At 42.5% G+C, this 22,630-nt stretch overlaps 1 protein-coding gene across 2 annotated transcripts; it reads left to right on the top strand.

The window, feature by feature from the left end:
• The first annotated feature begins 117 nt into the window (after nt 1–117).
• zzz3 (zinc finger, ZZ-type containing 3) lies at nt 118–22,076 on the top strand. 2 transcript variants are annotated; one of them, XM_046052790.1, is made up of 11 exons: nt 118–374; nt 9,094–9,232; nt 11,103–11,250; nt 11,360–11,472; nt 12,156–12,227; nt 12,646–12,747; nt 13,252–13,347; nt 14,124–14,273; nt 15,463–15,597; nt 16,280–16,380; nt 20,363–22,076. In XM_046052790.1, the coding sequence occupies exons 1-11, from the start codon at nt 355–357 to the stop codon at nt 20,505–20,507; spliced, it is 1,221 nt and encodes a 406-aa protein (XP_045908746.1). In that variant the 5' UTR covers nt 118–354; the 3' UTR covers nt 20,508–22,076. The 2 variants fall into 2 exon arrangements, with proteins under 2 accessions (XP_045908746.1, XP_045908745.1); XM_046052789.1 differs by lacking the exon at nt 118–374 and adding an exon at nt 4,738–6,540.
• Nucleotides 22,077–22,630: the final 554 nt, after the last annotated feature.

Raw genomic sequence — 22,630 nt, 5'->3', positions numbered from 1 at the left:
AGCGCGGTGCTTGTATCTGTGCTCTGCAGCTGAAATGTAAACCTCGGAGACACACAATGTTAGTAACGAATCCCTCATTCAGTATATATATTGTTGTCTGTATCAGTTGTCGAGCAAGTTCAGCTAGCATGCACCCGATGTTAGTAAGCTAACACAAGTACAGGGGGCTACATTTAGAGTCGCCACGATTCTTTTCTGCACGATGCAGTTAACAGGAGAACTAGCGACGGTAATGTTAGCCAACTTGGCTAACTAGTCGTTCCTAAGGGGAGAAGGGAAAATTGGCTTGTGTAGATTGTAACTTAATGTACTTGTTCGCTTGGATGTCATAGGAAGCGATAAAATTTGAATTTCATGGGTGCAACAGTCTGCAGGTTGGTGTCTCAAGTGTTAATGTTTTAAATTTAGCCCGAGAGCTAACGCTAACTTAGTTTGCTAAGGTTAGCCCGCTAAACAGCAAGCTAGGTCAAGTAACGTTTGCTTGGAAGTTGGTCCATGCTAACGGTTAGCTTGCTCGGTAGCTCCATGAAACAAGAGCTGATGTACACAAACGTGAGGTTTAATCCTGAACTTTGTAGAGTTCAACTGCTGCAAACAAGTGTTAACTTAGCCGGCGGCACGTGCCGCTGCAACGTTGTCTAGTCTCGCCAGTTTAACAGAGTCTGAGTTTATCGATACTGAGCTCGCGGCAGCTGACTAGCTGGGATGTTGGGATTTGAACGATTCTCATCGGTATGTATACCAACAGCACTCCGTGGATTTCTATTTTGTTGCTAGTAGGCCTAGTGGAAGTGTTGAACTACAGGTTAACAACAGATATGAACTGCACCGAGTTTATTTATCAATAAAACAGAAGTCTTCCCCAAAACTCAGTTAACGTTACGGACATTAGCTTAGCTGGTCTGCCAACAATAACCTAGCCTTCACTCTTAACTTAGCTTCTAGGGTGTGTGTTTATTTATGGATAGCTGGAGTTTACAGCTTTAAAATCTCACTGGACCCACTGTTTTGCTTATTATGGCAAATGACCCACCAGTCAGTCCTTGTCTGTCATTATAATTATAATGTAATTAGCACGTGTTACCATAACTTCACAACTAAACACGCGCTATAGTGAAGAACAGGAAGTGGCTTGATTGAGAATTACATTCACACATGGGTCCTCTCTAGGTAGCCGCACTGACAAATAACATATTCTGGCTGCCCGTAAGCATAAAATTTCCCACTTGGGACAAATAATAAAATAAAGTAATACGGTTATTTCCAACCTTGTCAGAATAAGGACTACACATGGCAGTACATTGTGGTAAGACTGGTAATGGACTAGTTCAAACCCTGCTATTGCAAAATGATAAATTAGTACCTGTGGGACTGGTGTGCTGAGATGTTCCTCAAAAAGGCAAGGCAAGTTTATTTGTATAGCACATTTCAACAACAAGGTAATTCAAAGTGCTTTACATAAAACATAAAAGCAACAGGGAAATATAAAAAAGTTAAATAGAAACAAAGAAAAAGAAAACAGGACAGTAAAAGTTACAGTGGCCAGGAATAGTTTAATCTCTGTTGTATTTTATTTAGTATAAGTAATGAAGGTCAAATGTTTATATATGCCACAAAATATATCCCCAAAATATGACATTTCAGGCTGATGATAGCACTGTCCACTTTCATATCCACTAACAGTAGAGTGCAAACACCAATCAAATGCTGGTCTGTGGTCTAACACAGTGGTTCCCTACCCTTTTGGCTTTTGACCCCATAAAACAGAGCAATGTGTACTTGCGACCCCCCCCCCATCAGACATTATGGCGGTAGTGTTGGCGAGTTATTAGCAATTAAGAATGGTTTATTGTTAGCAGATTTTTACAACTTGAAGCACTTTTAGGGGACTCATGAGATGAAAGTATCCAGTTTATCACAAGAAAAAAGGAAAAAGATCAACATAGTTTTGTGTAATAGAAATTGCTTCTTTTGTTTCTTTGGGGGAACAATTTTGTGACTCATGATTTGAAGCTGATACACTACATGTACCAAGGATACCCCTGTCAATTAAGGAGTTTGTTATTGATTGGCCCTCAAAAAGAAAGTTCTTGTATATTTAGTTGGTAACTAACAGTGTGGACTGGGAAAAAGCTAACTGTCCCACACACTGTGCAACCAACCACTTGCACTCTTTTTTTCTTTTTTTTGACCACATTAAAGTCATTACAGTCAGGCATGTTTTACATAAGTGAGACTAAACTTGCACATTGTAGTGAGATTTTCAGAGTCATTACAACTTACTTTATATTTTTCCATGGGCGCTAAACTATTATTCTGACGTTTATTGATTGATTAATTATTAATTGAGGCTATGCCAGCAGTGTGTTAATTATTGAGACAAGAAAGTGTGAGCAACTTTTTTATACAGCTAAACTGTAATCATGATCATTTTGAAGAAGTGATCAGTTTTCTAGTTTTGGAGAGCAGGTCAGATGAACAGTCTTAATTAGTTTTGTCGATTTGTGTCTAAGGGTGTGCGTTCTGTCTGAATAACCTGCCCCCTGCTTGCCCTTTTCTGTGTTTCCTTCTTGTTCTCTCTTATTTTACGCATGGGCAAATCACATTAGCTTTCTCAGCTGGAGTCTTAGGCGGCGTGTGAGTAATATGCGCATGTGGTAGTGCTTGTCCAGGTGACTATTTTGTTAGCTCCCTGAATAAATATTATCAAAATGTATTTGTAGCCACGGTAGCCTTTGGCTTTGATGTTGCTGTGAGTACAGTGTAGGAAAAGGGAGGCATTGTTCTAAGAAAGGCAACAAAGAGCTTTTAAATCACTTCTGAGAGAGGTCGGCCCACAGATTGATGTACTTGAAATTAATGTAAATGAGCACCATGTCCAAAATGCTAATTGGCGCAATAATATCTCTCCTATGAGAGAAACTGACTGTGTCATCTCCTGCAAAAGGACACCACGTGAGATCATCTCCCCCTGAATGTCACTTTAATATGACCTTTACCATGTCTCAATTTTATTGCCATCTGTTGTTAGATTTATTATTTGGCACTATCATCTAGGGGATACTTAAGTGGCAAGTTGTGTGTTTTATGGATGTGTGTTTTGATTGGGAATTTTCACAGGAATTAGGTAATGAATGCATGTTTTATAACCAGGGCAGGACCTTTTTTAATTCTCCTCAAAATGTCCCCCTACTTTCATTGACTGTGTGTTTAAATGCACACAGATAACAATGGTACAAATTAGTGTATGTAGATTAACACTTAGAATAGATTAGATTTACAGTTGCAGACCTGTCATTCAAAATTAGTTGTTTGGATGTGGAGTTACTGTCTGGAAAATGGAGCATCTTTGTTTGCTTCTTTATTGTTCTTCAAATTGATTTTCCAAAACAACATTTTTCTTGTATTGTATCCACTCCACTCCATGACATTTATGTGATGTACAGAATCAAAATAAAGGGAAACCAGAATAAGATGGCTGGATATAAATGGTAATGAGTAACCCAGCTCTATTTATCAAGTTCTGTTGCCTCAATAACTACCTTAATGTGAGTAAGGTGAAGATGTCTCCATGAGTGAAATTATAGTCACTGTAATAGGTTGCTTGACCTAGGTTACATTTGAATTGTTTGTACATCTTTGAGTGTCGCCATGTTTATTTTTTTACATAATGCAAATCTTCTGTAAAAGTCATATATTGTCTTCGTTCTGGTGTGGCTTGCATTGGAATCCTCCAGTAACACGAAAAGTGTTCAGTCCACGACACAGCCGGTTGTCTTCACGAACACATGGTTAAAAAGTTTATCTCCAGCCTAAGTCTGTAAGCTTTGTGTAGGATTCTTGTTGTCGAAGCATTTAAATGTTTGTACGTTTTGGATAAGTTGTAGAGGGACTGTAGCGTGTTGGCACACCTGTTATAAAGAGAGAAACAGCCCACAGTGTGAGATGACAAACCTATGTCTGCGGTGTTATCTCTGCTGAACTTGGTGTAAGAATTACAATGTATCTTCTATGTCAGAAGTCACACAGTCTTTGTGTGACAGAATGAGCAGTGGTCTCTGCAGTGAGGAAACAAATATGCCCTACTGAAACATACACACACATTCTGTATGATGGCTTGTTTATTAGTTTTAATGCAGGTAGTCTACCTTTTTGTAAATCATCTGATTTCCTGCTTTGGGGGCTTTTCATTACTTAAAATGCTCGCTACGCTGTTGTCACCTTTTATCTCTTGAGTTACGAAGCACATACAGATGCGCCCCAAAGCTGTGACATTTGTGAAGTGTCGAAGGAGATTGTGTGATTGGTCATTTAGGGTAGGTGGAACGTCTGACCTTATTGTTTTCTGTTTTATTTTCTGCCAGTATAAGATCTCCCACCTTTTTATATATGTAGCTGGAAGGTCTGTAGTTTGTGCAGACCTGGGATAAGTCATCTCGTTTTGCCTGTGGACAGAAGGTGTTGCTTAGCTACAATGAGAGGAGAAATCAATACCCCTCTGGTGTGAGCTGGGAAATGACCCCAGCACTATGTAACAAAGGCCTTTTTGTGAACGCTTTTGTTTGAAACAACCCAGGGTAATGTTCTTGCATTCATTTTTAGCTTGGCTGGCCAGTGAAAGCAATCAACCTTTTAGCCATTCCAAAGGTAGTGCTGTGGTGTCACCATTGGGCTGTAAAGGTTTGCAATGATTAGACTTAATGAAGTGCATGTATCTGTCTGTGTGTGTTTTGCAGGTGCCCACATTCTGCTGCAGAGGAGAGAGCACCAGGATGAGGAGACTGTAGGCACCCGCCATAGTATGGCCGCGTCTCGTTCCTCACGCGTCACAAGGTCGTCAGTGGGGCTCAATGGATTGGATGAGAACTTTTGTGGTCGAACCCTCAGGAACCGCAGCATTGCCCAGCCGGAGGAGACCTCCGTGTCTCCGCCAACTCGGGCCCGCTCGCCCAAGAAGAAGCAGGACGCCAAGCAGGAATCGAGACATGACGCCAAGCAGGAATCGAGACATGACGCCAAGCAGGAATCGAGACATGACGCCAAGCAGGAATCGAAACAGGAGTCGAAGCAGGACACCAAACAAGATGTTAAGCAGGACGCTAAACAGGACACAAAGCAGGACGCCAAGCATGATACAAAGCAGGACACTTTGCAGGACGACCAGCAGCAGGCCCCGTTGCAGGGAAAGGTAACTGACCCGGATGTTTCTCCCTCTGAGGCGGAGCCATGGACCAGCTCTAGGAAGCGGGGTTTGTCCTGTTTAGAAAAAGACATTTGTCCCGAGAAGTCTGACAACTGTGATAGAGTGAAAGGGGCGCGGGATGCCTGTCCTCAAATCAAAAGGGCCAAACGGTGCTCCCGCTCTGGAGAGACTCAGGGACACGAGGAGGACCCTGTGCCTCTGAAACCTGACAGTCCAGCCTCCGTCGCAGAGCTTAGCAAGGACAACAGTTGTGAAGAATTTCCCAGCCAAAACGCTGTAAACACAGTTCCTGCCTCACCTGTCTTCAGTAAAGAGGAAGGTGAGCTGATAGGTGGGAAGGTGGAGGACGGTCATGTGGAGTGTGATGTGGCAGCTCAGCCCCCGAATGCTCACAAGGCCTCTAATGGACTCGGTGAGAATAAAGCAGAGGAACCTAGTACACTCACTGAAGAGCCTAGTGCAAATCCCACCTCTGCCTCCAACTGCCCATCGCTGCTCAATGGTAGTCAAACAGGGGCTCCCTCATCCCCTGACCCCGCTGTGCCTTGTAGAAACTCTGTCCCTGTGCAGATGGAGGTGTCTGACACAGGGGAATCGCCAGCCTCATCTGCGCCAACATTTGAGGCTGTTCCAGAGGATCCTGTCCCTGAGTTGATAGTGGCCAAGGAGGAGGAGGTGGAGGTTGACGTAGTGGGCGACCCGTTATGTCTAGGCCATGAGGAGCAGGTGACAGAGACTGAGAACGATACCAATGGCCGGCCGCTAACACCAGTGCAGGAAGCTGCTGCCTCCACCCTCTCCACTACCACCAACAGTAGTCCAATCAACAACAACAGCAGCAACTCAGGAGAAACTACACCCCCACTAGCAACAACCCCCTCCCCCACAGAGCCGGGGTGCAACCCCTCAATATCCAGCACGCCTCCCTCTTTTACAGAGCTCTACGAACATAGATACACCCTACGGACTTCACCCAGGAGGGCTGCCACCGGTGGCAAGGCCTCCTCCAAGCTCAACTCTCCTCCCAGAGACAATGGGCCCTTTAGGGAAGAGGGGGAAGTGGTGGTGGTTGGGCTGGAGGAGGAGTGCCCTGTGGTGGAGGAACCTGCTCCCTCAGACTCTGTTGGCCCCTCCTGTGAGGAGCTGGTCTCCGTGGATCCTGGGGACGGGGCAGGTGGTGAGGATGGTGGGCCTGTGGGGGGCAAAGAGGGAGAGAGAAGCCAAGAGCTGACACAGAGCCAGGCTACGGAGGAGGAGGAGGAGGAGGAGGAGGAAGAGGAGGAGCCAGACGTGTATTACTTTGAGTCGGACCACCTGGCTCTTAAACACAACAAAGAGTATGTGGGAGCTCCCTGGGGATTCTGCTCTCCTAATCTTTTGTTGATGTAGCTCCCGCACATGTTGATCACTATATTCTGTGATCATTGCGTTTCTTCTAGTCTCTGGTTTTGAATGAACCAGAGATGCATTTGAGTTAATGAGGATTAAATATAAATGTAAATTATTTGTCAGTTTTGTCTTAAATAGGTAGGAGAATCAGTCTTATTGTGTTCAAAACATTTGCCACTATGCTTGTGTGCTGATTATTTAGGCCACATCAGTAGTTCCCTACCTTTTTGGCTCTGTCGTGCCCCCTTTTCACAGGTAGAATTTGTTCATGTGTGGTTTTCTACTCTAAACCTTTTAGATTGCTTCATTTAAATAACTGAAGAGATACAGCATCCCAGTAGTTCCATCCATCCATCGTCAACCGCTTATGCTGTGTACAGGGTCGCAGGCCCCAGTAGTTCTGCTCTGTTAATTGTCTCACAATTAAGGGGAATATTATTATTAGCCTTTTTGGTTAGCAGACACTCTCATCCCTTACTTCCAAAAACGAACAAAAGGAAACATCAAATTATATATACGCCTTTTCTGGGGGTTTACACCCTCACCAAGTCAGAATGTTTAATTACCTCCAGTTATTTTCAGATTATTTCTTTAGTTATTTTGGGAATATCTGTGAGCATCCAAATTTAGCTCCTGTTTTATTGTTCAGGTTTTACATGTTAAAGCATTTAATTTCCAACTTCAATATGGTGTTGTGATTGTGTGAATTAGCTGCCAGTTGCCCAGAGATTTCATGTTACGCTGCTGATTGCCTCTGTTCTCTCTTTTCTCTGTAAGATGAGGTTTTTTTTTTTCTTTTAGAGGAAAATGATTTCTCAGTGTCGAGCTTTGTCGCTGTTGTCAGTTGTCATGCAAAATGGGATGTTGATGTTAGTGGACAGGTCCCACGCTGCGCTCATTCGGGCACTGTTAACTGCACTGTGGCAGGTCAGCTGATTCATGATGCATCTTCATAGCAGGAGGGGAAGAGGGCTGTAGGAGCTTAGAGACAAAATCTGCTGAGGTCTCTTTGTGTTTGACACCAGTATTGGTGAATGTTTCAAATTTGTATATTGGCTTTAGAATACTCTCATATTTGAAGGTAATACAATGAAGTTTCTGTGCCATGCCAAGTTTTAGGTTGTGCTGAGTGAGGAGATTTTTTGAAGGCTCAGATCAATAGAGTAATTTTAGGGAAACATGACTAGGCATTTTACAGTTGCTGAATATGGAGAAATGACTAATGATGTGTATACAGAACATCTTGTATCTATTTGGACACAGTTCCCTCTGCTTATGTCATGTAAATATTTAAAAAAGCAAACTTCTATCGGGCATTAACATAGCAATACTATTGTCCTGGCCAACTTTTCATTTGGCACTAGTGTTCGTCAGTGGACCTAAGGCCCAGTAGGTGGCAATGGAACACCAGGCTTGTCCCTGGACACCTGGAGGGAGTCCAGAGTGCTGAGAAATAGAGCCAACTCGTCCTCATTTCCCTGAAACAGATTAATGCACAGATCATCTGTTCATCTAAGGAATTCAGCCTGCTTTCTTTTACAAAGAGCATACATTTCAATCAGTCTGTCGTACAGCAAGTATGCAGTATGTTTTTATACCGCTGCTGCAGCGACAGGTTTACATTGTAAGCACAGTACTACTCAGTGATTCTGCACAAGGTCAGCAGAGCTTCGCATAGTGTAAAAGGACAGCGTATGTAACTAATGAACGGATATGGGGTTAAACACAGTTGGCTCGTCCGAATGTTTTGCTTGTAGGATTTTTAAACCACCGGCAGCTGTTGAATTAATTGTGTCTCGTGCATTGATTTTCATTCATGTCCTGTTAGGGGAGATTGATTCACTCTGCTTCACTGAGCACCTGCATTAGGTTTTATCCACGTAGGATGCTGTCACGTTCCTGTCAATTCCTGCAGCTCTGCTCACACTGTAAGGCCCCTGAGTCAGTAACACACTTAGTCACTGACAGTTTGCAGTTCTCCTGCTGCCCCAGAGGGTGTGAGTGGAAAGGTCAGACTTCTACAGTGCAGAAGGCTCCTTGAGCACTGCAAAATCGCAAGAGTTTGTCATGCAAAGCTTCTGATATTACTATGAAATTTGAGGTCTGAGAGTTACAGATAAGATAAGATACAGGGAAGTGTTGTGTTGTTGAAGTGTATTTTCTCATACCATTTGAACTTTTATTTATCAGCTGCAGTTCTTTATGGGCTAAAGGTGGTCTTAGCCAAAGTAGGTGGTTTTTAGATGCAAAATTTAAGCCATTGCCAAGAATTCTATCACATGAGAATGCCTGTAAACATGTTTTTTTGCAAAATAGGTTGAAAGGATTGGGGAGTGGCTTGTGCCATGTACATGTTTTTAGGCTCTCGGCACCATGGTTGAATTATGCATAGTCTGAGGTCTAAAAGTTTGATTCACTGCAGCATTGCAAGTGTCAAGTTAAATTATGTAAGTAGTCCCTTCCCCCCACTGTTGTCTAACCTTAGCTTCCATCCATGTCAGTTATCAGAGGCTGCTGCAGACCATTGGAGTTCTCGAGGCCCAGCGAACACAGGCCATCCTGGACTTGGAGACGTTGGCGCGTCACCAGAGAGAGGCTCTCGCCGATCCCATCAGCTTTGTGGAGCAGCTTCAGAAACGGGTAACAGACATACAGACCTGTGTTTTAACTATACTATACTATAGTGTAGGGCAGGCCCAAATGTGAGGGGGAAACCTGACGGGGGAGATATAACGGAACGGCGGTCACTGACTGAGAGAGAGAGAGAGAGAGAGAGAGAGAGAGATTTGTTTCTCTATTTAGGCTATATAATAACAGCACATTATTATTACCAAAGGTTGTGTTTAACTTTTCTCGTGGCTAGGCTAGTAGTCCCAAGTGCAGGACTAAGAGAGGGAGGAGACTGGATTTAGATAAAAGAGAAATATTTATTGTAGGGTTGAAGTGATAAATTGAGCCGGGGAAGAGTGAAGCAGACTGGAAGACTAGATGCTGCAGAACCAGGTTGGTGAGTGCAGAGCAGGAGGGAACCATAGCAGAGAGTCCAGAGGGTGAGTTGAGCAGGTCCAGAACAGATCACGGAATATATTAACCAGGCAGGGGTCCAGGGAGAGCAGATGGGATAAGCGCTGTTTCTGGTAGCGGAAAGTAACAACACGTTATTATGTAAAATTCGCTTTTAACTTTTTTTATAGCCTACTAAATGTTCTTATAAACCCCATAACTGCCACACTGCCATTGTCATCACTCAGTTTAAAGTGCTCCCACAGAGCTGAGAACTTCATTTTGTTTTCCCTTTGATGTGAACTGGAGCATTAAGTTCACTGCTGTGAGTGGAGGTCAGGCGTGCAGGAAAAAAAATCAATATTCGAATCCTAAAATTGAATATCAAATGTGTACCCAGTGATCCAGGTCCAGCCCTACTGTAGTGTCCACTTTATAAGGCACTCCTGTACAGTCTAATGCAATCCAATACAACTGTCCTGCCAAACACTTTTTATGTCTATAATCAGTTTTTTGTTGACACTGTTATAGAGTTGTTATTTACATTATGTTTAAGCATTGAGGTCATGGTAGTGGACTGCATTATACTGAGAGGCTAATATTTTGCTCCCCGCATGTATGTGAACGGTAAAGAGAAAATCTTTTACATAAGCTCTCAGTGTGATGCAGTCCAATACAACAACACCTTTAACTATGAGTTCAACAAAAATGCACATCATTGAATTTACACATTTCCGATAATGTCATCAAAACTAAACATGAGCTTTGTGAAGATACATGTTATGGCAGGTTATGCTGATATATTGAACTGTATCAGATTGCACAGGTGTCAAGGGGCCACTGAATGTATGTAAGTAAATGTACAACAAATACCTTACACAGAGGAGTAGTATGAAATGCGCAAATAACTGAATATGTAGTCTTTTACCTCTCTCTGAGACATGGCATGTAATATCTTGTTCTTGGTTTTTCGCCTGAGGAATACCTTGCAGGTTGAAATGTTGCCTGAATAAATATTTGGGAGCTTGTAAAATTCAGTGTGAAATTATTGCTCCTTTTCCACTGTATGACAGATTTTTTTCTGTCCCTGTTCAACTTTTCTACTTGAGATATTTTTCACCGCTTACTGAATACAATTTCAGTGTAAATTAATTAATGAATTTGTGCAGTCAAGTAAATGTAAATACTAAATGCAAACAGAACACCTGCTATGTGATAAATGCTCATGGCGTTTTCTACTCGTGAGCATGCAGAGAAATTATATTGTGCATTCAAGAAAAAGAAAACAAGGGTGTGAAATCATGTGATGAAACCTTTAGTAAAATGTGTTTGGACAGCCATTTTTTGAATAACCTATAGGAATCACTAGAAAGCCCCTGTTGAGGGAGCTATTTGGAAAAATCTTTAAAAATGAAAGTAATATGTTAACATGAATTCTCTTTGGCATTACCTGGACTGAAAAGTAGAGTTATAGTTCATTTGTTATTGGATTTCTTGTAATCTTCAGGTGAATTTGGGCATGCCGTGTCCTCAGCGAGTGGTCCAGCTTCCTGACATTGCATGGGAACAGTACACCTCAGGCCTCTGTGACTTTGAGAGAGAGTTCTGCGACAAGAAACGCAAAACCAGGCGGCTAAAGCTGATCTTCGACCAAGGCGCGTATACATTTTATTTGTCTTTATCTTGGTGTACACACCTCTTACCAAAATAAACTCCAGAGAGATTCTTCTGCTATTACTAATTGTGCTTATTTCCTCCCTTCAGGTTTGCCTGCTCGACCAAAAAGTCCCATGGAGCCCAAGAAGGAAGGTGAATCCTCCACCATGTACTCCTCTTTGCCCACTAGTGACTCCTTGGAGAATGGCAGGCAAACACAGGTATAACTTAAACTAACTAAAATAACCTGTAGAACACACACACACACACACACACACACACACACTCACACTCTCTTACACTCTGCTGCTGTCATCACTGTTGTCCCCCAGTATATCATAAGTGTAGATGCAGCTACATCTGTACATCCAACAACTGTAGATGGTGAGTCACCGATCTTACAAATCATTAGGTTATTATCCTTTTACACTGCCTGGCCTCCTCCATCTACATCTACCCCATTGTTACTGCTTGGCAGAGTTAAGCATGCAGCACATGTGAGCACAAAAGATGGTATCTATGGAAACATGAGGAGCCCGCCTCTCCCACACCTCTGATTATGTTTTATTTTTGGTATCTGTAATGCGTGTGGGTCTTCTCCCAAGAATTTGGTGCTGATTAAATAACTCCTTTATTATTCCTTTTGTTCTCTCTTTATATTAAACAGGCACATTTGCATCCTCTGGGATTACACACCCTGAATTCTAACAGCATTTAGTTTGGCAGTCAGAAGAGTTGCTGTTTTTCCCACTGACACATCTCAAGTCACATCTTTGCCTGTCATACTGACGGATTCAGTGTGCCAGGCAGTTAATATGCACAGATCACTTCAAATGCTGCAGTGCCCATTATTTTTGTGTCGTCTTAGTCTTTTAACTTGGCTGTCACTGTGTTTTCCTGACAGATGATCAGAGGGAGGATTTGTCACCCAAACAAGCCTGACACATTTAACCAGCTGTGGACTGTGGAGGAACAGGTAGGCAGCGAGTGTGCACAGTGTTGCACTTTATTTTATCATAATGATGTCACCAAGTAAATACAAACTGTGTGCAGAAATTCTTGATGGCACTAGTATTGAAACATTTATTTTAGGTTCTTTTCAGACGTACCTTTATTTTTCATGAAAATTATTATTATTGTCTGTAATACAAAAGATTCTAGTCTGCAAAAGTATTACCAATTTGTGAAATGAAGTCTAAATTTACAATTTCCTTTTTTAATAAACAGGTTACCCACCTGTTTCATATGCTGTTTATGAATGTTGGATAGCTGTGTGTGATAGTTGTGATGAAAGCATATTTGATCCATTAAACCAATGCTGCATATTATCCGTTATGCAGAAAAGAAATGTCCCTACGTGGTTTTCAGCTGCTTTTATTTGTGTGTTTTGATAGAAAAAACTGGAACAGCTTCTTGTTAAGTTTCCACCAGAGGAAGTAGAGTCCAGAAGATGGCAGAAGATTGCTGATGAGCTCGGCAATCGCACAGCAAAACAGGTGACAAAGAGAGTAACTGGAAAAAATGTATGCTTAGTTGATCCACACTTACTACTGTCTTAATTCAGAATATTTGTTTTTTTTGCACATTGAAAAAAAACAAACAAAAAAAACACCAAATTAGAGAACTCGCTGATGAGACTTACAGAAAGAATTCTCCAGAAGGAAAGCAATAAACTTCAAGATGACAAACCTGACTTGGCTAAAAGAGGTTGTTGCCAGCTAAACAATATATCAGCTGTCTTTGAACTGATTGGACTGTCTGTGTTTTTATTAGCATGTCCTGACATTGATAGATCTGTGTGTCTTCACTGTGGAAACTGACTGTTAAATTGAGTGTAGAGTTTAGATTTTGCAGTGCTAAAAGGTAAAGACATACTTTTGTGATAACTGGATCCCCTGCAAGTACCTGGATCATACATTTGTGTGACTTCAATCACTTCAAGCATCTGTTCCTCAGTTGGAAATCATTAACACAGCCATTTTCCTGTTAAAACATTCCAGGTTGCCAGTAGGGTTCAAAAGTACTTCATCAAACTGACAAAAGCTGGAATCCCTGTGCCTGGAAGAACACCCAACCTGTGCATGTACACTAAAAAGGTATCTAACTTATTTACTAAACCCCCTGACCACCCTGAGTTACTTACGTCATGTAAACAAATTATTTTCTTCATCACTGTCAAGTGTGTTTAAGCAAGACTGGACAATTAGTTGACTTTAAATGGAACTGAATCGTGTAATATTGTGTAGAGCTTGGCCGATTCTGGATATTTGACAGCTTAAAACAATTTACTAAAATTAATTTGCTGTTTACATTTATTACATTTGGATGTTAAGGAATTGTGACCAAGATATGTACTTAAAAATAAACTTACTGCAGTCTGTTGAAGAAACATGTCTTAAATGCACCCTCTTGTTACCTGTCAGCCAACAGCTGATACCAATGTAGCTGTGATGAGATAAACAGCTGATAAAATATATGTTGGCCAATATACAGAGTCAATATATATGCTGGACTCAAATATTGTCCTCATTTTGCAAAAGTAATGCAAATTGTAGCTTGCACTTTGCACTTTAATAGCCATTTTAACAAAATCTGTCAAGCCAGTGTGGAACACAATTCATTGTACTGAACATCAGTGTCATTATTTCATATCTAATTTTGCATACATGTGCCACGTCAAGATATATTGATTGGAATATATACTTTTTAATATTGTGATATTAATTTCTCCTATGTTGCCAAGCCCTACTTTTAAGCTTCTGAATGAGTGCTATCGTTTTTTGACTAAGCAGTAATAGTTGCTATTGTTTTGACTTCTATAAAATTACATAGTACTCAGCACATGTTTAAGGGGACCTGTTTTATTCTTCAGGCATCCAGTAAGAGGCAGCACCACCTAAACAAGCACTTGTACCGGCCGTCTACTTTCCTGACCTCCTATGAGCCTCCGGTTTACATGGACGAAGATGATGAGCGCTCGGCGTATTACAGCAGCATGCAAGACCCCTCTGCTGATGACTCGGTCAGTCAACACTAATAACTGAATATCTTATTTCCCCTGCCTTTTTTTCATGTCACTGTTCACCGACCAGACTGGTATTTTGCTGCTTAATTAAGCTAATCACACGCTCTCATTTCCTCCTCTCCCTCACTGTCCACAGTCTCAACTACTTTTCCTCATGTAGGCAGTGACCTGTTGGAAAAAGGCAGGGAAAGGCGGCATGTTATTTGCCTTGGGGAGTTTTATACCTGGCTAGTCGATTTAAATCCAATCCAGATAAGGAAAAGTAAGCAGCCACGCCCATGCTCCCTGCCTTGTCACTTATGTCTGCCTTCATATGACAGACTGTTCCTCTTGCTCTTAACTCCACATTAACACCGTTGGATAAAATAAGGTATTTGACCTTGATCATGCACCTCTGTGCCCTTTTTGTTCTCACTTCAATCAGGGCAGCGTGTACTGTTGAAAACGGCTAAATCAGAACAGGGGCGCTGTGCAACTCCTGACTCACTGTTACCCAAGCGCTGACATTTTCTTTCTCTCCCTTTGATGGCAGTAACCTTTAAGTAAATCCAGGTCGCCGTGCCCTGCTGAGAACACAGGCTGCCGGCGTTAACAGAACCTCTGACACCGCCAGTATGAAGCAAAGTCACAAAGGTGTTGCCAGCATGGGCCACCGTAATTTCTCACATCACTAAGTTGTCCCTTACTTTGTTCGTGTTTGCAGGAAGGAATGAAAGCCTGCTGAGGGCATATGTGTCGGCAGCTTATTATTCTGATAGTTTGACAGAAATAAAATGTTGCACTTTGCCACTTTTTTAATTTTTCCCTCCCTAAGAAGGTGGAGGTATCGGCTGGAGCCTAGCAGAAGTTAGATGTCTTTGTGAAGGAGACAGTGGTTTGCAGTCATGTACTTTCAGCCGAAAGACGATCTCTGCTTACTACAACATTGCTGCCCAAACAGAAAAGAAAGAAAACCTAGACTGATGTTTATGGATATGTTGCTCTTGTTCAGCTAAAATTAGATTGATCAATAGTTGCAGCAAATTTGTCTGCAAGGTATAAAATATCTAGTGATATCATTGTCAGATTGGATCCCTGGAGTCATGTAGAGATGCGTGTCCTGATGATCGGACAACTCCTCTCCGTCTCTTCCTGTTTGTGTCTGCACATTTATCTATGTATATGTCTTTCCTTCCTTTACACCCAGGATGAGGAAGGAATACCTGTGGAGTTGAGAAATTTGCCAGAGTACAAAGAGCTTTTAGAGCTAAAGCGACTGAAAAAACAGACGCTCCAGGAGATCCAGGAGGACAAGGCCGGGGTGCGGCATATAGGCTACAAGGTGAAGACTGCATGCTTTTGTACAACACAGGCTTCTAAATTTGCAGCTATAATAATTAAATCACATCCTGAGTCAAAGGGATTTTACTGTAAATTGGTCAACAGGGATAAAGTTTGTGTCCCAGTTCCATACTAGACACCAATTCTAACAGTGTGAGTGGCATGTTCACACAAAAAAACAGTGCAAGGTGTGTTTAAAAAGGAGAGCATCATTGCTCGATTGTTTTATTGTCATGGTGATAGACTCTGTTATGCTGCCATGCATTACACAATGAAAACAAAGGAGCCTGTGAAGTAGTAGAGAAATGTAGGCTCTGGCTAAAGCTTTGAAATAAAAAAAAAAAGAATTAAAAGAGATGTATTTTATTTTCAGGCATGAAATTGGCAGCAGTTGCAGCTTGATTGGTATTTCACATTAGTAGTACTATACTATATAGTGTTACTGTAGTATTTCCTTATCCAAAATACTACCTTATCCATGATGCGAGTGTTGTGACACAAGTCAGTAAAGAATTGGGACACTTTGTGCATCTCAAAGACATTCAGATGTTATTGTCCAAAGAAACCAGTGTTGTTTTCTTTAATCAGTTAGACAAAGATAGTTGTTAACAGCCTTAGTTTTTATAGTTTTATGCTGTTATAAAATTGTTCTGAAGATGATCTGTTTGTTTGGATTTGTGCAGTGTGACGTCTGTGGCATGGAGCCCATCCAGGGAGTGCGGTGGCACTGTCAGGATTGTCCACAGGACAACTCAGTTGATTTCTGCTCCAACTGCTCCGACTGGTGAGATTGTCCACCTTTGTCATGAGACTTTTGCCACAAACACAACTGGTAATAGGGTTTAGATGAAATGATGATAAATACATAAGACAATATTAAAGGGATAGTTACCACAGTATTGCATATGAAATGTTGATTAAATGGGAATTGTGAGTTGTTAGAACTAGGGCTGCTAATCTGCCTGGCCGTTATTCAGCATTTTTTCAATAATCTGAATCGGTCATTTCAAAAACAGATAGCGGATATAATCAATTAATTAAAAAATGCACTCCTTTAGCTCTGATGCAGCCGCCTCTCTGTCTGTATTCACCACTCTTTGTGCTGGACCAATGTCCCGCCCACAGTACTAGCTGATTGGTTACACGTCACGAGAAATAGCCAGCACTGACTATTGTGCGGAAGTAGCCAATAGAACGAGCTAGCCACCATGCTGCAGCCCCTCCCCTCCCGTCTAAGCAGAGCTTCGCAAATACACACACACACAGCGAAGTGAGCGGAGATCACTGTAGATTACACAAGTTGACCATAACTACGCCCGTTACTGTAAGTGAGTGCAGCAAAAACTTTAGGTTACTTGCGTAACCCCGATTCTCAGAGTAAGAGAGTGAGATGTGTCACTATGGGATGCCCGCGTATTCCTCAGAAGCATTTATCTTATTACCCCAATCCTGATCTACGATCACGGTGTCTGCGTCTGGTGGGTCCACCTACCCTTAAATAGCTTACGCTACAACGCAGACACCATTCAAAATAAGCACCTCTTCTTGCTTCGCCCCAGCAAGAAGGGCTGTCTGGTGAGACATCTCACTCACACACCGGGGTTACGCAAGTAACCTAAAGTTCTCATTCATAGCATTCGTTTTGATGTCTCACTATGGGATATGGAGACTCCCGTATTGCCAGACAAGCTTATCTCAACAACCACCGGCCCTCAGGAAGCAGCACTCTGTTCCAGCGAGGGGCCCTGTGCTCAGCACTGCACGTGCCACACTCTGAGCAGAGACATCCAGTTTATAAAACCGGGCAAATGTCCTGGATAGGGACCCCCTTAAACAGGGCCGAGGATGCAGCAAGGCCACGAGTTAAGTGAACCCGTAGGCCTGGCGGCGCCTGCAGACCCCGGCTAGTGTAGGCCAGAGCAATCGACCCCACAATCCAGTAGGAGAGCCGTTGCTTGGTAACGGGCTTGCCCAGGACACAAAGAGTTGGTCACTTCTCCAAAACCCCTTAGTCCTGTCCATGTAAATGCTCAGGGCACAAACCGGATACCGCATATGCAGCCGCTCCTCCTCAGGGGAGGAGAAAGGCGGCGAAGAGAACGGCCTACGGTCAATGGGCGAACACGAGCCAACTACCCTGGGCACAAAGGCAGGGTTAGGCTTCATCGACACTCTGACATCCCCCAGAGCAAACTGAGTGCATGAAGAATGCACCAAGAGTGCCGACCCGTTTTGCGGAAGCCACAGCCAGCAATAACACTGTCTTCGGAGACAGATGTTTTAAGTCAACTTCCCCCAGAGGTTCAAAAGGGGTGCCAGAGAGCCCATCCAGAACCACTGCCAGATCCCAAAGTGGGGCCATCAAACCCCACATGACAAGCAGCAGGCACAGCGTCGGGCTTGGCAGCCTGAGCGAAAGGGATGAACATTTCGTCCTCATCATCCTCAGATATGAGGAGCTCCAAGGTGCCCTCATCATCATCCTCATAATCCAGCTCCAGCACATCCTCCACAAGCGGGGCCACCGCGGCTAGGTCCAGCTGTGAGCCCCAGCTAGCACTAGCACACGGTTCAGAATCCGCATCAGTCCCCTTATTGCCAGCCGGCAAGTTGTTGGTGGACAGCTAGCTTGGCGTGCAAGCTGTCGTCGAAGGCTCTTCGGGGTGAAGCAGGTGCAGTGCCTTCATGAACCGGGGGCTTCAACGGCCAAGCGGGCGGAAGTGCAGACCTGGGTGTGTGTCCCTGCTCGAAATTTTATTCCCGCAGAGCCGAGCCCCTGGATCACTGTCTCCTTTGGTGTAAAGCGGATTAGAGTCCATCTTTGTTAGCTGGAGTGCTAATTAAGAAGAACGTCACATTAGCTGGTGTGCTAACACATTAGAAAGAGACCTTACCGTGAAACGGCTAAGCGGGTAATGCTCCAGTATGTGGTGAGACCGAAGAGTCGAAGCACGTTGAAGGCAGCTAGCGCCCGCCAAAGCTGTGTTTTGGTTTTACACAAGCACGTGCTAGCTCGGATATAGCTAGTTATAAACAAGGCAAATCTCTCTGGCTATAGCCTGTTTAGCTGAGATGCTATGTATCTTAAAATTTAGCAACTCCTTGTAAACTCAGATGCTTGTTGAGAGACAAGCGCTGGGTGTTGATCTTTTTTTTCCAGTCACAGAGAGTTGAAAAATATTCAACTTTGGACAAAAACGCAGCACTTGTCAATGTCACTTTTTACCCAGCCGTCCAACAGTGCAGGAGGGGCGGGGACAAACACCACACGAGCCGTCTCTGCTCTTGAACCACAAAATCTCATGAACCCACGTACAGCGAGTCCGTCCCCTCGCTCTAAATGTTTCAGCCTTCTCTTCATTCAGAGCAAGGGCCAGAGCAAGTAGGCCTACCCAACTTTGTGGTGACATTTTTACATTTAGTAAAATTAAGCAGCACATCACCTCCACATACATATTAGGTATCATAGCAACCAAAGCGTCTCAGCCGGATAAAAAAACAATGCGCCTCCAAAACGCACCATAGCGCTCCCAGCTAGGCATTTTCAGAAGAGCAGGTGGCGTTTTCAGCTAGTTAGAACACTTTGGTGGACACAAGCCCTTACTCAGTATTTTGATGACAGGAATATAGTTTATTTAACATGTTCTATTTGTTTCCAGTGAGACACTTATTTTATATGGTTACTTTGCTGCTCTAAACTTTACTTTTGTTGTTGCTCTGAAAACGGTTAGTTATAATAAATTATTAAATTTGATTACTGTCCTGAATTTATTTTTTAAATAATATATTTTTAAAAGGCAATTATTTAGTAATGACATACCAATAAGAGTATAGATAAAGAACAGAACCAAAAATAGTATCAATAAATGTATCAGTAAATTCAATAAAAACAATATAAAATAAATACAATATAAATGGCAGCCGGTAAAGATAAAGTTTATGATAATTTATCAATCATAGCTAACAAACCCATCTCTGGAAGGGATCTCTAATTCATTTAATTTACTATTTTAAAGATTAAACATGACAATTAACTTTATTCTTGTTACTTTCAACAAAGTTTTGTGTTGGAGTTTGTGTTATTCAAAATTTTACAGCAAATGTATATTGGTTCCACATACCGGTCATCGGTCTAATTGGTTACTAATAATCGGGATCGGCCCGGAAAAAAACATAGCGGTCGATCCCTAGTTAGAACTACGGAAATGTTCAGTCCACTCTTGATTGTACAGTGGAGTTACAGAGTGGAGGTTCTTCCCTCACAAATGATCTTTGACAAGCGATGGTTAACGCGGGCTAAAAATTAGAAGCTGCTACCTGAATGTTTTGTACACTGCTATTTGCTAATATGAAAGAGAGGTGATGTAAAAGATTTGTTAGAGTCGAAGTAAAGCAAATATTTGTATTTTGCAAACCTTAGTATATTTCTCATTCACACAATCTCTTTCACTTGTATATGCAGCTTGCATTGTAGAGCCCTGGCAGTGGGCACACAAACAAGCTGAGGTGGACAAAACCCAGTAGATCACAGTAAAGAAAGAATCTGTAATTAATGGGGTTAATTTTAGCTGGTACCAATGCTTACTTATTTTAATTGCTGTAACATACTGAGAATGCTTTACTGATTGTCAGTTGAAGTAAAGTTGTTTAGCTGCTCTTGTCTCTGACATTTATGACTTAACTCATCCTTTACCACATGATCATGAGACTGCCAAGACAGCAGGTCTTGAACTGACGCTTCCCTTTTTTTCCTGCCCGTCTTCCAGCTTGTTCAAGACAGAGACCCACAAGCCTAACCACCACTTGGAACCGGTGCACACGACAGACTCTTGTCTGGACAGGGACTACTGCCTGCCGCAGAGCACAGGCTACAACTACCTGGACCCTAACTACTTTCCAGCCAACAGATGACAGGGTCCCAGGTGCCTCTAGCTCCAGGCTCTCTCCACATATCCCACAGGCCACTCTGTGCATGGCTCCATCGTCCAAGTCCAAGATAACCGCTTAACCCGCCGCCAGGCAGGCAGACAGCCAGGGGCCTCAGAGCAGACCACGGTGCTGCTGGTGGGGGGGCTGTTGGTAAACTGTCCCCCCTGACTCAAGCAAAGGGTGGCCATGTTGGTTCCTCAGAACAAGGGGGCCCTCCCGCTCCACCTCAGCCAGGTTAATCAATGGATCTGTGATTTGAAATGATACACTATTTTTAAAAAACAAACAAAAGAAAACCAGAAGGCACACCGACATTCCCGAACTCTGTGACTCCAGGAGGGCTGTCCCTTTTCCCTCTTTCCTTCACCGCCCTCCAGTTACCTCCCCGTGCTGCTTCGAAACTGGAGAGGTGACGATCAGTATGGTGAAGTGCCACCTAATGGAGATGTGTGGTCATAGTGGACTGTGAAGTCATCAACTGAGATACACAAAGGTGGTTTGTGTGTGTGTGTGTGTGTGTGTGTGGTCTCTGTGTTATGCAAGAGTGAATAAATGTTCTAGCTAGGTATCCGTAGATTGAGTTATTTATGAGTCACGGCTTCCTCGGCGGGAGTTGCGGCTGCTGCGAGAGGAGTTAGGCAGTGTGGAACTTGATGCCGAGGTCGGTGTATTTTTGGCTGCAGACAGTAGGAAGTTCTGCTGATCCACATGGCGTTCTGCAGACACACCTGTATGTGTTAACTGGATTGTGCTCCATGTTTCAGCATGGAGACATCCCTACCACTGTCACACAACGCTGCTCCCCCCCCCAACACGCACGCAGACACACACTTTTATCTGTATTTTCTTTCCCTTTGCTCTCTCCACTAAAACATGTCTAACAAGGAAGCACTACAGCACGGAGAGCAAATGTTTTTGAACGGCAGACCTTGCAGTTGAATGGGAACGTATGGGAAAGTACAGACTGTTTTGGTTTTTCATTATTTTTTCCCCCTCCTCCCCGATGTGTGCTGTTGTTGATCATGTTGAGTGTACAAGTATATGGTGAAAAGTAGCCAGCAATAGTTGCTGTGTGCCATTTTTAAGAGGTTTTTTTTTCTGTTTTTTTTTTCTCGGTTTTCTGGAGGAATTCCACCTCTGAACCTGGCCAACTTCTCTCTTCACCACCATCGACCCACGTGGTCCCACATTATTGATCCAGTCATCATGCCTCTAGATCTCCTTTAATTTTGCAGTCCACTTTAAAAGGTCCATTTAAAAGATTGTATTTTTATTAATCTATTTAAAAAAAAAAAAAGAAAAAAAGAATTGAGGTAGAGGTTGGTGCCTCCACAGTGGAACAACCCACACAATTTTATACACATAGATTTTGTTGTGCTTGAGTAGACACCATTTTGTATGGTTTTCGTCTCCTTCCCTCACCCCCTTTCCCCTGCTTCAATATCTGTGTATAACAGTCTGTTCTTATGTAAAAAAAATAATAATAATAATGTAAAAAAAAAAGCTAGAGGAGAATCGTGGAAATAAAAGTATGTGAAAATAGTGTTTTTACACCTGTTCCTGTTTTATTTGTTATTCTTGAAGGTCACACATTCAATATTTGGTTCAGCAGTTTAGAGCTGCAAAATTTACTTTATTATTCATGAGTTCAGCGAAAGTAGTTGAATCTCTGGATTTACCTTCTTCAATGTGAGGGTTTGTTGCTGATTTACATCATTGGAAAGTGAATATCTTGGAACAAAACAAGACATTTGAAGACATCTGGGGAACTGATGGTCATTTTTTTTGTATTTGCTGACATTTTGCCAAATGATTAATCAAATAATCAGCTTTTTAATAGCAAGTTATGATTTTTTAAATATTGAATCATTGATTGCTATTTCATTTTACTAATAATTCAATACAAAATGCCAGTTAAAGTTACAAATGCAACGTCAGGGAGCCCCATGTGATGCTTCAATTTGTTTTGTCTAATGGTCCCAAATCCAAAGATACTCATTTAACATGAAGATAGAAAAGAAACAGAAAAGCAGAGATCCTCATGTTTGAGAAGCTGGAAGCACCAAATGTTACTTAATCAACTTTAGTCACAAAAGACAACATCA

Source organism: Micropterus dolomieu, linkage group LG06 (genome assembly GCF_021292245.1).
Source record: "Micropterus dolomieu isolate WLL.071019.BEF.003 ecotype Adirondacks linkage group LG06, ASM2129224v1, whole genome shotgun sequence".
In the NCBI taxonomy this organism is placed as follows: Eukaryota; Metazoa; Chordata; class Actinopteri; order Centrarchiformes; family Centrarchidae; genus Micropterus; species Micropterus dolomieu.
The sequence above is the reverse complement of the archived record's forward strand: the minus strand, read 5'-3'. Positions and strand labels throughout refer to the sequence as shown.

Excerpts from the sequence above, each read along its gene's own strand:
- zzz3 (XM_046052789.1), top strand. The coding sequence starts at position 4,802 with ATGGCCGCGTCTCGTTCCTCACGCGTCACAAGGTCGTCAGTGGGGCTC. Across the intron at positions 6,541-9,093 it reads GCTCTTAAACACAACAAAGA|TTATCAGAGGCTGCTGCAGA; the intron begins GTATGTGGGAGC and ends CATCCATGTCAG. Across the intron at positions 12,228-12,645 it reads TGTGGACTGTGGAGGAACAG|AAAAAACTGGAACAGCTTCT; the intron begins GTAGGCAGCGAG and ends GTGTTTTGATAG.